Raw genomic sequence first — 10,901 nt, forward strand, 5'->3', positions numbered from 1 at the left:
GGAAAGGACCTTAAAGCCCACCCGGTTCCGATCCCTGCCGTCGACTGGTTGCCATCCGCTGCATCACGGCCTCTGGCCCGTCCAACGTGGGCACCCGCAGCTTTCTGGGCAGCAAAGCCTGGGCGTCTCCACCTTCTGAGTAATGAGTTTCATCCTAAGCTCAATGCCTCATTCTTTTGCACCCCTCATTGCAGTGCTTTTCCTATAGCAGAAGCAACATCCGCATCTCGTACTGGCAGGGGAGGGTGGTGGGGATGTGGGACAGCCTGACCCCGGGTCTGTTCACCTGGCAGAGAAAAGCAATCTGACGGTGGATGCGGTGAAGCTGCACAATGAGCTGCAGTCAGGATCCCTGCGTGTGGAGCGGCCAAGCGGCAGCTCTCAGTTGCCCATGGAGGAGGGTGATGCTGGCGAGGCTGCCACGGAGAGGTCTTCCGGCACCTTCCTGAGCGGGCTGAGCGATTGCACCAACGTTACCTTCAGCAAGGTGCAGCGCTTCTGGGAGTCCAACTCCGCTGCACACAAAGAGGTACCAGGAAGAGTGGGGCTGGTGTGGGGTCCTGGGGCATAGCTCCCATCCTGAGCAAGAATCCAAGGGTGCTGATTGCTCTGCTTGCTGTTGTGGCAGATCTGTGCCGTGCTGGCAGCTGTGACGGATGTGATCCGCTCGCAGGGGGGCAAAGAGACTGAGACCGAGTACTTTGCTGCACTGGTGAGTGACCACCACAGTTTGATGGGAGCTCCCAGGGGTGCTGTGCTCATGCTGGAGGCTTTGGGCATCCTCTAAAAGAGACATTATTGAGTTGTCCTTTGTTTCTCTACCCCCTTCCCCAAGACTTTGGGAAAAGCTGGCCTGCTGCAAATTCTCCCACTACAAACCCCTCCTTTTTTCCCAGATGACCACACTGGAAGCAGTGGATTCCCCTGAGTCAGTGGCTGCTGTTGCATACTTGCTCAACCTTGTATTGAAGCGGTGAGCTGCTGGCAGGGAGTGGGGAGAGCTGCCATGGCAGGATGGGGTCTGGCACAGTCCCAGGGGTGGGCTGGGAGTGCCAATCCCTATGTGATTGCCTGGTCTTTGCCCCTTCTTCCCACAGAGTCCCCAGTCCAGTACTCATAAAGAAGTTCTCAGACGCTTCAAAAGCCTTCATGAGTATCATATCCTCACAGGCCTGCAGCGGCTCCACCTCTGCACTGCGATGGGTGAGTTGCAGAGAGGGGCAGGCTCTCTGGCGCATTCAGAGTGGTTTCTGTAAGGTAATACCAATATCCTTGGTGTCCCCTTGTAGGTTCTCTCATGCCTGGCCACACTGCTGCGAAAACAGGATTTGGCAGCCTGGAGCTACCCTGTCACCCTCCAGGTCTACCACGGCTTGCTGAGCTTCTGTGTTCACACCAAACCCAAGGTGGGTTCTCAGCACCTGGTGGGTGTTGCTCCAGGGCTTGGTTCTGGGGTTGGCTGTGCTCTCTGTGCCCATGGTTTCTATGCCCCTGTATTCATTCACCCCCAGGTTCGGAAAGCAGCTCAGCACGGTGTGTGCTCCGTCCTGAGGGGGAGCGAGTTCATGTTTGGAGATGAGGCTCCTGAGCACCATCCTGCGGCACCCTCCAGTGCCAAGTTCTGCGTGCAGGAGATTGAAAAAGCTGGAGGTAGGTAGGGACAAGAGGGTGAGAGGTTTTGAAAGAGCTTAGGAGAGCCCTTAGCCATCTTTCTGTTCCCTTCTTCCCCGAGCCGGGCTTCAGTTCACCCCAGCTCTGACATGGGGTCTCTGCCCAAGGCTGTTGTTACAAGTGTGGGTGCTGCTCTGCTCCACCAGGCACCAAGGAGGCTACCACCACACTGCACGTGCTGGCCCTCCTGCGAGACCTGCTGCCCTGCTTTCCTGCGGCTGTGCTGAAGACGTGCTGTGAGACCCTGCTCAGAGTCATGACCCTCAGCCATGTGGTCAGTTCCCCTGCGTCCCTGCACACAGTGCCCTACCAGTGCCTCCACCTCAGCTCTGGAAGGCGTCAGGCTGCTTTATTGGGAATTGCAGGACCTGAAATCAGAGCATCCCAGTCAGAGCTGGCTGGTTGGCTGCTGTAGAAAAGGGGGGCATAGATGGGAAGCCCCAGTGGAGATGGGGTGTCCCCGTGGGTTGGGCAGAGCATGCTTTGGGGTAGGGGTATGAAGCACGGAGGTTCTGTTTCTCCTGACTACGTGTCCTTGCAGTTGGTGACAGCATGTGCCATGCAGGCTTTCCATAGCCTATTCAGTGCCCAGCCCAGCACGTCCTGCCTGCCAGCTGAGCTCAATGCCCAGATCATCACCGTGAGTGCGGGGACAGATAGGGAGGGATGGGGCTACTGGCACGACTGTTCCCAACGCCACTTTGCTTCCCTAGGCGCTGTATGACTACGTGCCCAATGCCAGCGACCTGCAGCCGCTGCTCACCTGGCTGACCACCATGGAGAGGGCACACGTCAACCTGGGCAGGTGGGGAGAGGCTGGCTCTGGGCAGGGGGAAGACCGAGCTCCATCTCTCACCATTCTTCTCTCTCTTCTCCAGACTGCAGAAGGACCTGTGCTGGGCTCACCTGCCCCGTCTTTTCTCAGCCACCATGAATTGCTTCCTGTCCCCACACTCGCAGGTGGTGGCAGCTGCAGCACAGACCCTAGAGGTACCAAGTGTGCACTGCCTCAGTCCTTGTTGTGGCCAGGCTGGGATCTGGGATCTGCCTGGGCACTTGAGGCTGCTCTGTGTTGGGTCTTACTCCTCTGTCCTGCCCTGGGCTGGCACATTCACAGTTCAGCACCAAAACTGTTTGTATGTTTGCAGACCCTCCTGAATGAGTGCATTGCTCCCCACGTGGATGAACTAGGCAATGTCTCTGCATCTGCCCCAGCCCCTGGTTCCTACCTTTGCAGGATGTTCAGGTGAGGAATGGTGGGGTGTGGGAGAGGCTGTCACCATGGGCCCAGCTCGATCCCTGTCATCATCTACCTCTCCTTGTCAGGTCAGTGGAGGAAGGCCTGACGTACCGTTTCCATGCAGCATGGGATAGCGTGCTGCAAGTACTGGAGATTTTCTTCGAGGTGTGTGGGAAGCAGTGCCATCCCATCATGAGGAAGGTGAGTGAGATGGGGAATCTTCAGGGCCAGCGTGCTCTGGTGGCTCCTTGCTCAGCCTCCTGCCTGTCCCCACAGTGCCTGCAGTCCCTGTGCGACCTGCGCCTCTCTCCACACTTCCCCTACACCACTGAGGTGGACCAGGCGGTGGGAGCTGCCGTGGGTGCCATGGGCCCCGAGGTGCTGCTGGAAGCTGTTCCCCTGCAGATTGACGGCAAGGAGTGAGCATGACCCTGGGCTGGTCTGGGGGGTCCAGCAGTAGAAGATGGTTATCTCTGGCAGAGAAATTTTCTTGTATTGGCCGGGGCCTGTGTGCTTGATCACAGCAGGCACCTTGTGTAGTTCCCAGCCTCAGCTGCTATGAAGGCTGCCTAGAGTCTCACTGTGCCCAGCTCTGGGGCTGTGCCCCATGCCTAAAATCTGATGCTCCCCTGACCTTGTGCTCCCTCCACAGGGAGACTCTGGATTTCCCCCGCAGCTGGCTGCTGCCTGTGCTGCGGGACTACGTGCAGGGCACACGGCTCGGCTTCTTCACCAGCTACTTCCTCCCCTTGGCAGCCACTCTGAAGAGCAGAGGTGAGGAGCAGTGGATGGCAGGGCTCTGGGTACACAGTGCTGGGAGCTCTGCAGGAGCTCCACTCCTCAGGGCAGAGCCACCTCCACTGTTCTGTTCATTTCCCCCTCCTCTTTTGCAGCCCTGGAGTTTGCCCAGGCTGGGAAGAGCCTTGAGTCCAAGATCTATGACACACTGCAGTGGCAGGTAACAGAATGCCCACCGCCCCCACCGTTGCCTACCTGCAGTGCTAGCCTGGGTGTCCTGGCTGAGGGATGCTGGTCTCCCACTGACTTCTTTGCTTCCAGGTCTGGACCCTGCTGCCTGGCTTCTGCACCCGCCCCACAGACGTGGTGGAAGCTTTCAAGGGGCTGGCACGCACCCTGGGCATGGCCATTAGCGAGCGCCCGGACCTCCGCCCCACCGTGTGCCAGGCCCTACGCACCCTCATCCACCACGGCTGTGGGACAGGTTGGGGACAGACACTGTCGTGGCAAGGGGGGCTGTCCCTGTTCCCCACAGTGACCCAGTGAGGGCAGATGTGGTGTGTGATGCTGATGCGCACACCATTGTCCTTCTTTCTCCAGATGCAGAGCGAGCAGAAGTGGGTCGTTTTGCCAAAAATTTCCTGCCCATTCTATTCAATGTGTATAGCCAACCCGAGGAGGATGAGGGCAGCAGTGGTCAACGCCGCTCTGTGCTGGACACTGTGCGTGCCTATCTGACTATCACGGACCCACAGGTGAGTATCTGGGGATATGGGGCAGACTGCTGGCCACAGCCATTTTCTCCTGGCACTAGAAGGTCTTGCTGAGTCAGCTGCAGAGCCTGCAGCTTGACTTCAGATGTGCATAGGTGCGGGAGGGGCAGCATCACTGACTCTTTGCCTGCCTTGCAGATGGTGTGTGGGTTCCTGCAGAAAGCCAGTGAGAAACTGACCAGTCCTGAGAGCTCAGAGTTTGCCAGGTAACAACCCGGGGCCGATACTGATGGGTGAATCTGTTGGCTCCCTCCTACTGAACAGCACTCAAGCTGTCTCCCGTAGGATACGTCATTCTCATGCATCAAACAGAGCTCCTAGCCAGAGTCCTAAGCTTGGCTGGGGAGTGTTGATGGGCCTGTGCTTATCTCCCTCCTTACTTCTCTGTGCTGCAGGCTCTCTATCCTGGACCTAGTTGTGGCAATGTCTCCCTATGCCAATGAGCAGGCCCTGAGCTCCCTGTACCAGACTATCCAGCCTTCCCTCCAGGTTGGTTTGCTCCCAGCCCCAGCAGCACAGCGGGGCCTCTCACTGTGCTAAGGGCCACCCTGATAGCAGTGTCACCACTTGTCCCTGCAGAGCAAGGACCACAGCATGCAGAAGAAGGCATACCGTGTGCTGGAGGAAGTATGTGCTGCCCCGCATGCCCCGTGCCAGGCCTTTGTCCACTCACACCTGGAAGAGTTGCAGGCAGTGCTTCTGGATTCACTCAAGAGCGCAGCGTCCCCAGCCAAGAGGGTGAGAGCAAGGGCTGCTGTGGGAAGGGGATAGGGCTGTGTCCCTATATCTGGCTGCATCGGGCTCTTTCTCTTCTCAGCCCCGGCTGAAGTGCCTGTTCCACATTATGAAACAGCTCTCAGCTGAGCATGAGCCCTTCGTCACTGCCCTGGTCCCAGAGGTGAGTGTGGGACTTGGGCGCACACCTAGGGGTGACCATGGAGTTGTGACACGCTCTGTGCCTCCAGGTCATCCTGTGCACCAAGGAGGTGTCAGTGGGAGCCCGCAAGAATGCTTTCATGCTGCTGGTGGAGATGGGACATGCTTTCATCCGCTTTGGGCCCACTCCCCAAGGTAAGCAACCGTTGCTCAGCCCCACCACTGCTCTCATCCAGGGGGTAAGACCTATGCCTGCCCCACGTCCTGAGCTGTCCCCTCTTGCAGAGGCTATGGAGCGGTTCCTGCTCTTGGTCTACGCGGGGCTGACTGGTTCGGTCACCATGATCAGCTGCACAGTGCTGGCACTCACACGCCTATTCTTTGAGTTCAAAGGTAAGCAAGAGCAGCAAGGACAGAGTATGGGGACACAGCACTGCCAGGCAACAGGACAGGGCTGTGCCTACCAGTGCACACTGAGCACTGCTGCGTTGTAGGTTACATGGAGCTGAGCACGGTGGAGCAGCTGCTGCAGAACATCTGCCTGCTGCTGGGCTCTCGCACACGTGATGTGGTGAAGGCGGCCCTGGGCTTCCTTAAAGTCGTGCTGCTGCTGGTTGATACCACACTGCTGGCCAAGCACATCCAGACTATGGTGAGAGCACTGCATGGGGCGGCAGGACACAGCTGAGCTGCTGTAGGATAGGTGTGAGTGATACAGGGAGGTGGCAAGAGGGTGCAGGAGAAGGTTGAGGGACCAGGTACTCAGGACAGGGGTCTCTGACCTCAGAGGTTTGTCTGTGCTGGCAGCTGGAGGCCATAGGCAGCCTTTCAGATGACATGAGGCGCCACTTCCGCATGAAGCTGAGAAACCTCTTCACCAGATTCATCCGCAAATTCGGGTGAGCCGGGGCTGCTGGGAGCAGTGCTGGGCACTGTGGGAGTTCCTGCACTGCACTGCACTGCAGGAACTGATCGCTTTTTGTCCCCCCAGCTTCGAGCTGGTGCAGGGACTGCTGCCAGCTGAGTTCCACAAGGTTCTGGTGAACATCCGCAAGGCTGAAGCTCGCAGCCGCAAGCAGCGTGCCCTGAGGCAAGCAGCTGCAGAGGCAGAGGAGGAGGAGGAGGAAGCACCAGCCCAGCCTAGAGGAGACAGGTAGAGATGGGCTCGGGTGAAGCCTCAGCAGAGGGCCTGGTGCTGGATCTGCTTGGCTGACACCTGTAGAGATGCTGAGGACATCACTGGCATTGGCATACGGTGCTGAGGGCAGGCTGGGGCTTGCATCTCTGCCTTGCTCTGTCTGCATTGTGCTCTCTGCCTTGTGCCCAGCATGGAGGAGATTCTGGCGGACTCAGAGGAGGAAGAGGAGGAAGAGGAGGAACGGCATCGGGGCAAGGCGCGGAAGAAACAAGCACGGCAGAAGGGCCAAGCGTGGCTGAAAGAAGGGGAAGAGGATGAGCCTCTCAACTTCCTGGATCCCAGTGTGTCCCAGCGAGTGCTGGGTGAGCAACAGAGCCTTTGTAGTGGGGTACAGCTGAGTGGGGAGTGGGTCCTTCCCCAGGCCCTGACTCATCTCTGTGTGTAGCCACTGAGCCAAACCTGAAGAAGTCCAGAGGAGTGAAGCACGACTTCCAGGTGTCTGAGGATGGGCGCCTGATCATCCACGATGAGGAGGAGGAGATGGACAACGATGAAGCCAAAGGTACTGTCTAACTGGACTTGCTCTGACACATAGTATGGTTTTTTTCCTGCCCATCTGTATGTATGCACTGACTCCCTTGTCCTGTGCCCCAGGAGTGGACGAGGATGTGGCAGATGTGCTGCAAGAAGTGGGCCTTCGCAGTGTGAGTGCAGGGCACAGGGGAAACATGGCATGCCTCAGCTGTGACTGCCTAGGAGCTGCTTAGAGTGGGGCAGGAGGCTGCAGTGGGACAGAGGATGTATGGTGGGTGTGGAAGGTCTCTGGGCCCCATGGAAAGAAGCAGGAGGTGGTGGGTCCGTGGAAGGACAGTGCTGTAAGGACAAGCTAGCTGCAGTGACCCCGTATTTTTCTTCTGCAGAAGAAAAGCCAGAAGCGTCGTTTCAGAGAAGAGCCAGATGATGATGAACCAGAGACTGGAACCTACTCTCAGTACAGAGGTAATTGCATGTCATGCCTGTGCCCACTCTGCAGGTGCCAGAACAGGCTGGGCTGCTCCAAGGTGGCAGGCTCTGAGTTCCTTGCTTCTGTTATTGCACTTCTTTGCTGCTCTCCTGTCCTCACACCTAAGAGCTGGAGGCAGAAACAGGAACAGCTTCCCCAGTATGGTAGTTGGGGAGGAGGAGCCTGGCCCTGACCCCCTTTCCAACGCTCACTCTTTTCTAGCTGGAGGCTCTGGGATCCACCGGCCACTGGACAAAAAGCCAGCCTTTGGTGCAGAGTACAGATCCAAGGTGAGCGCCCAAGAGGTGGCAGGGTTTTGAGGAGAGATGTCTTAGCTCTGCTGGGGCAGGATTTCTGCTGGTCTTGGGGGCAGGAAAGTGCTGGGGGGCATCTGTGCTCCAAAAGGAGTTGCCCAATGCTCAGTACTCATTAATATTTCCAGCCTGCCTTGGCAGTTCCTGCTCACCACTCATACCATGTGCGTGGTGCTGTGGCATCACTTGGGTGGGAGATCGGCCCTGGGAGCCACATGCTCAGCTGGCACCCCATTGCAGCATAGCTTTTGATGTGACTGTGTACCAGGGCTGTCTGGAATGGAACACTCAGATTTCCCTTTGTGCTGCATCTCATCCAATGTTGGTATCTCCTACAGAAAGGCAAAGGTGATGTGAAGAAGAAGGGCCAGCTCGACCCCTATGCCTACATCCCCCTGAACAGAGCTAAACTCAACAAAAGGTGGGACTGAGCAGAAAGGGCATGGGGTAGGGAATGGGGGATATCCTGGGTCTGATCTTGCTCATTGTTGTTACCATTTTTCATGGTCTGAGGCCTCCCTGCCCACCTCTGGTTGCTCATTGCAGCCACTTTGCACAGGCCTGTGCAGGGGCTATGCCCTGTACCCATGCTAACCTGTCTGCTTGCTCCTTCCTCCCTCCAGGAAGCAAGCAAAAATGCAAGGCCAGTTCAAGGGCCTGATGAAGGGTGCCCAGCGTGGGGCCAAGGCTGGCCGCAAGAACCGGCTGAAGGACCGTCGCCCTTGAGGAGCTGTGGATGCTCTGTGCACCTGCTTGAGGACTGGTGATAACCTGAGGTGTGCAGGCACTGGGGGACAGGGACTTTGTGAGGGCAGGCTCCCTAGGAAGCTACCTCTGTGGACTCCTGGCCCCAGCCCTGTCCTCCTGTGCCTAAAAGAAGGTGATGTGACTGCTGCAGGTGTGTGTGTGTGTGTGTGTGAGTGAAAGTAAATAACATGTAATGAGTTCTGTTATTGACAAACACTTCCTGTTAATATCCAGCCTGGACTCCTCCTTTCTTTCCTGCAAACACCTCACACAGTACGTCCTCTGCAGTGCAGCAGGTCCTGGGATGGAGGAGCTGGAGCAGGAGCCCTCTGTGGTGTCTGTCCTGTGGCTGTCATTGGTTCTGCATCTGCTTTGTCCATCCCTTACTGCAAGGCAGAAAGAGTTTTGCTGCAATGTTTTTTTTCTGGCTGAAAAACTGCTGCTGCTAACCTCATTGTCTGGGTTTTTCTTTTACCTGGGAGAGCTCAGATAGAGCTTTTTCTCTGCTCTGACCATATCCCAGCAGCACAAGTAATTCTGGATCTTTAGCTGCCCAGGTTGGATGAGCAGCTGTTTTCACCCAGTTATTTCTGCTCTGAGCCCAAAAGATGGTGTTTGGCCAAAGCGTGCTGAAGAAAAGAGTGGAGCTGAGGGTAGCAAATAGAGGATACAGGTCCCATGGCTCACAATGCAAAGAGCATGTATTTGTGAACATATCTTTTTTCCTCTTTTGTATTAAAAAGCCTTTAGTCCTTTGTCATTTCCTATCATGGTAGCTTACATGCTGGAATTGCAACGCTTTTCAGTCTCCTAATAAGCTAAAGGGATTGTGCTTGTTCAGCCTCTTACTGTGGGCTGCTTTCTGTAGGCTGCAAATCCAGTTTGTGGCTCTCTGCTTCTTTTTGTTTGGTTGTTTTCTTTTTTTTCCAAGATCCCTTTAAAAGCTGAGGAGCTGTTGTACTCGTATTGCTATGCCTTGGCTGGAGAACTATCCCTATCCTGCACTGCCCAGGGTCTCTCTTGGACCCTTGAGCCACTGAGGTGCCCAAGTGCTGCTGCTCTGATCCTGCCAGAAGGCAGCTTGCAGCCTTGGCTTACAGGACAGGCAGCTCCAGCAGAACCTCCTGTCCATGTTCAGCCAGTAGGAGCCATGTGGCAGCAGCTAAAGCCTCATTGCTCTGATACCTTCATCTCCTGAGGGCGAGACAGTGAGAAAATGTGTGATTGCTTTCCAAGCTAGCCAACACCTGTAACCTGCATCTGTGAGCCCATCAGAGCTATCTTTCTGCTTTTTTCTTCTCTCCTTGGAGACAAGGCCTGGAGAAAGTCGTTGCCAATGCATTTAAAAGCTCCACATTGCTCACTGTATTGTTCTTCATTTGCATGTTGTTGCTTAAATTAGTGCATGCCTGCGTGGAGCAGAAGAGTTTCATTAGCATAGAGGATGGTGTTGCCTGAGCCGGTGTCCAGAGAACAGATTCTTCCACAACATCTTGTTAATCAGCTAATTAATCATGTAACGCAATAGAAACCCTTAGAGGGGAGACGTCATCGTGTCCAGGGAGGCTGGCTCCAAGTCAAGCAGCTCCCCACCAGCAGCTGTCCCTGGCAGCGAGCACAGTTCTGTTTCTGGGTCCCACAGAGCCCTGCTGTGGGGCAGGATAAGGGGCGATGCGAGGTCCCACCTCCCGCAGCTGCCAGCCGCAGCTATTTTGCAGCTGCCTTCAGGCTGTCTTTCATCTGACTTCCCAGTTCTCTGCATCTGCCCTGAGATGCAGAGAAGCCCAGAACAGGGCACTGGAGAGAGGCTTTGCTTTCAGAGCTCAGCATCGCCTCTGGGGCTCCTCGCCGGTGTGGAGCGGCCGGCGGGGGCTGCGTGTGAAGTCACACAGCAAGGTGCGGGGCTGGGAGAGCCCCTCGTGGGGGCGGTAGCAGAACCTCGGTGCTCGCGTGCGATGATTGGCAGGGAGATAATTAGGTGCGGGGGCTTAGGATGCCAAGGGTCCGCTCCAGCCGAAATCCAGTCAATTACAAAAACTGCCAGATTAATTTCCAGCCTCCTCAGCATTCTGATCTATAGTCTGCTTACTGTATCTAAAAACTCTTCTCTCCTTGGTCGTTTCCTGAGCGTTGGGTGCGAGCCCCACCCTCTAGAAAGCTTTCAGGGGCGCTGGGACTGAGGGCAAGGCGGCAGCTTCCACGCACGAACAAAAGCGTTCGCCTCAGTGCCCTCCTCCTTTCCGAACTCGCCCGGAGCCGCGAGGAGCCCGCAGTCCCTGGCCCTGACTCGATGCTCAGAGCGGCCGCTCCCGCCTACAACTCCCATCGTGGACCGCGCGCGGGGGGCGTGTGTCCGTTTCTCTACGCGCGGATCGTCCGTTGCCCGTTCGAACCGACCAAT

General features: G+C 56.5%; 2 protein-coding genes across 2 annotated transcripts in view; one reads left to right on the forward strand and one right to left on the reverse strand.

Moving 5' to 3' along the window:
* The window catches only part of PGAM1 (phosphoglycerate mutase 1), a 2,241-nt gene extending 2,177 nt beyond the window's left edge, over positions 1 to 64 (reverse strand). The window contains exon 1 of the mRNA XM_010714739.2: positions 53 to 64. Coding sequence (XP_010713041.1) covers positions 53 to 64 — 12 coding nt within the window. The remainder of the gene's footprint in view (positions 1 to 52) is intronic.
* Positions 65 to 163: 99 nt separating this feature from the next.
* On the forward strand, positions 164 to 8,733 carry RRP12 (ribosomal RNA processing 12 homolog). Its single transcript, XM_010714740.1, has 34 exons — positions 164 to 178; positions 212 to 529; positions 629 to 712; positions 897 to 973; positions 1,098 to 1,203; positions 1,290 to 1,406; positions 1,512 to 1,650; positions 1,818 to 1,945; positions 2,213 to 2,311; positions 2,385 to 2,476; positions 2,550 to 2,661; positions 2,820 to 2,917; positions 2,998 to 3,112; positions 3,188 to 3,330; positions 3,564 to 3,685; positions 3,805 to 3,869; positions 3,971 to 4,133; positions 4,250 to 4,404; positions 4,561 to 4,628; positions 4,818 to 4,911; positions 5,002 to 5,160; positions 5,240 to 5,320; positions 5,388 to 5,493; positions 5,584 to 5,691; positions 5,793 to 5,950; positions 6,106 to 6,197; positions 6,290 to 6,451; positions 6,626 to 6,798; positions 6,882 to 6,998; positions 7,091 to 7,140; positions 7,357 to 7,435; positions 7,662 to 7,729; positions 8,092 to 8,174; positions 8,377 to 8,733. The coding sequence occupies exons 1-34, from the start codon at positions 164 to 166 to the stop codon at positions 8,477 to 8,479; spliced, it is 3,849 nt and encodes a 1,282-aa protein (XP_010713042.1). The 3' UTR covers positions 8,480 to 8,733.
* The last annotated feature ends 2,168 nt before the right edge of the window (positions 8,734 to 10,901 follow it).

This window comes from Meleagris gallopavo, chromosome 8 (assembly GCF_000146605.3).
Source record: "Meleagris gallopavo isolate NT-WF06-2002-E0010 breed Aviagen turkey brand Nicholas breeding stock chromosome 8, Turkey_5.1, whole genome shotgun sequence".
Taxonomy (NCBI): domain Eukaryota; kingdom Metazoa; phylum Chordata; class Aves; order Galliformes; family Phasianidae; genus Meleagris; species Meleagris gallopavo.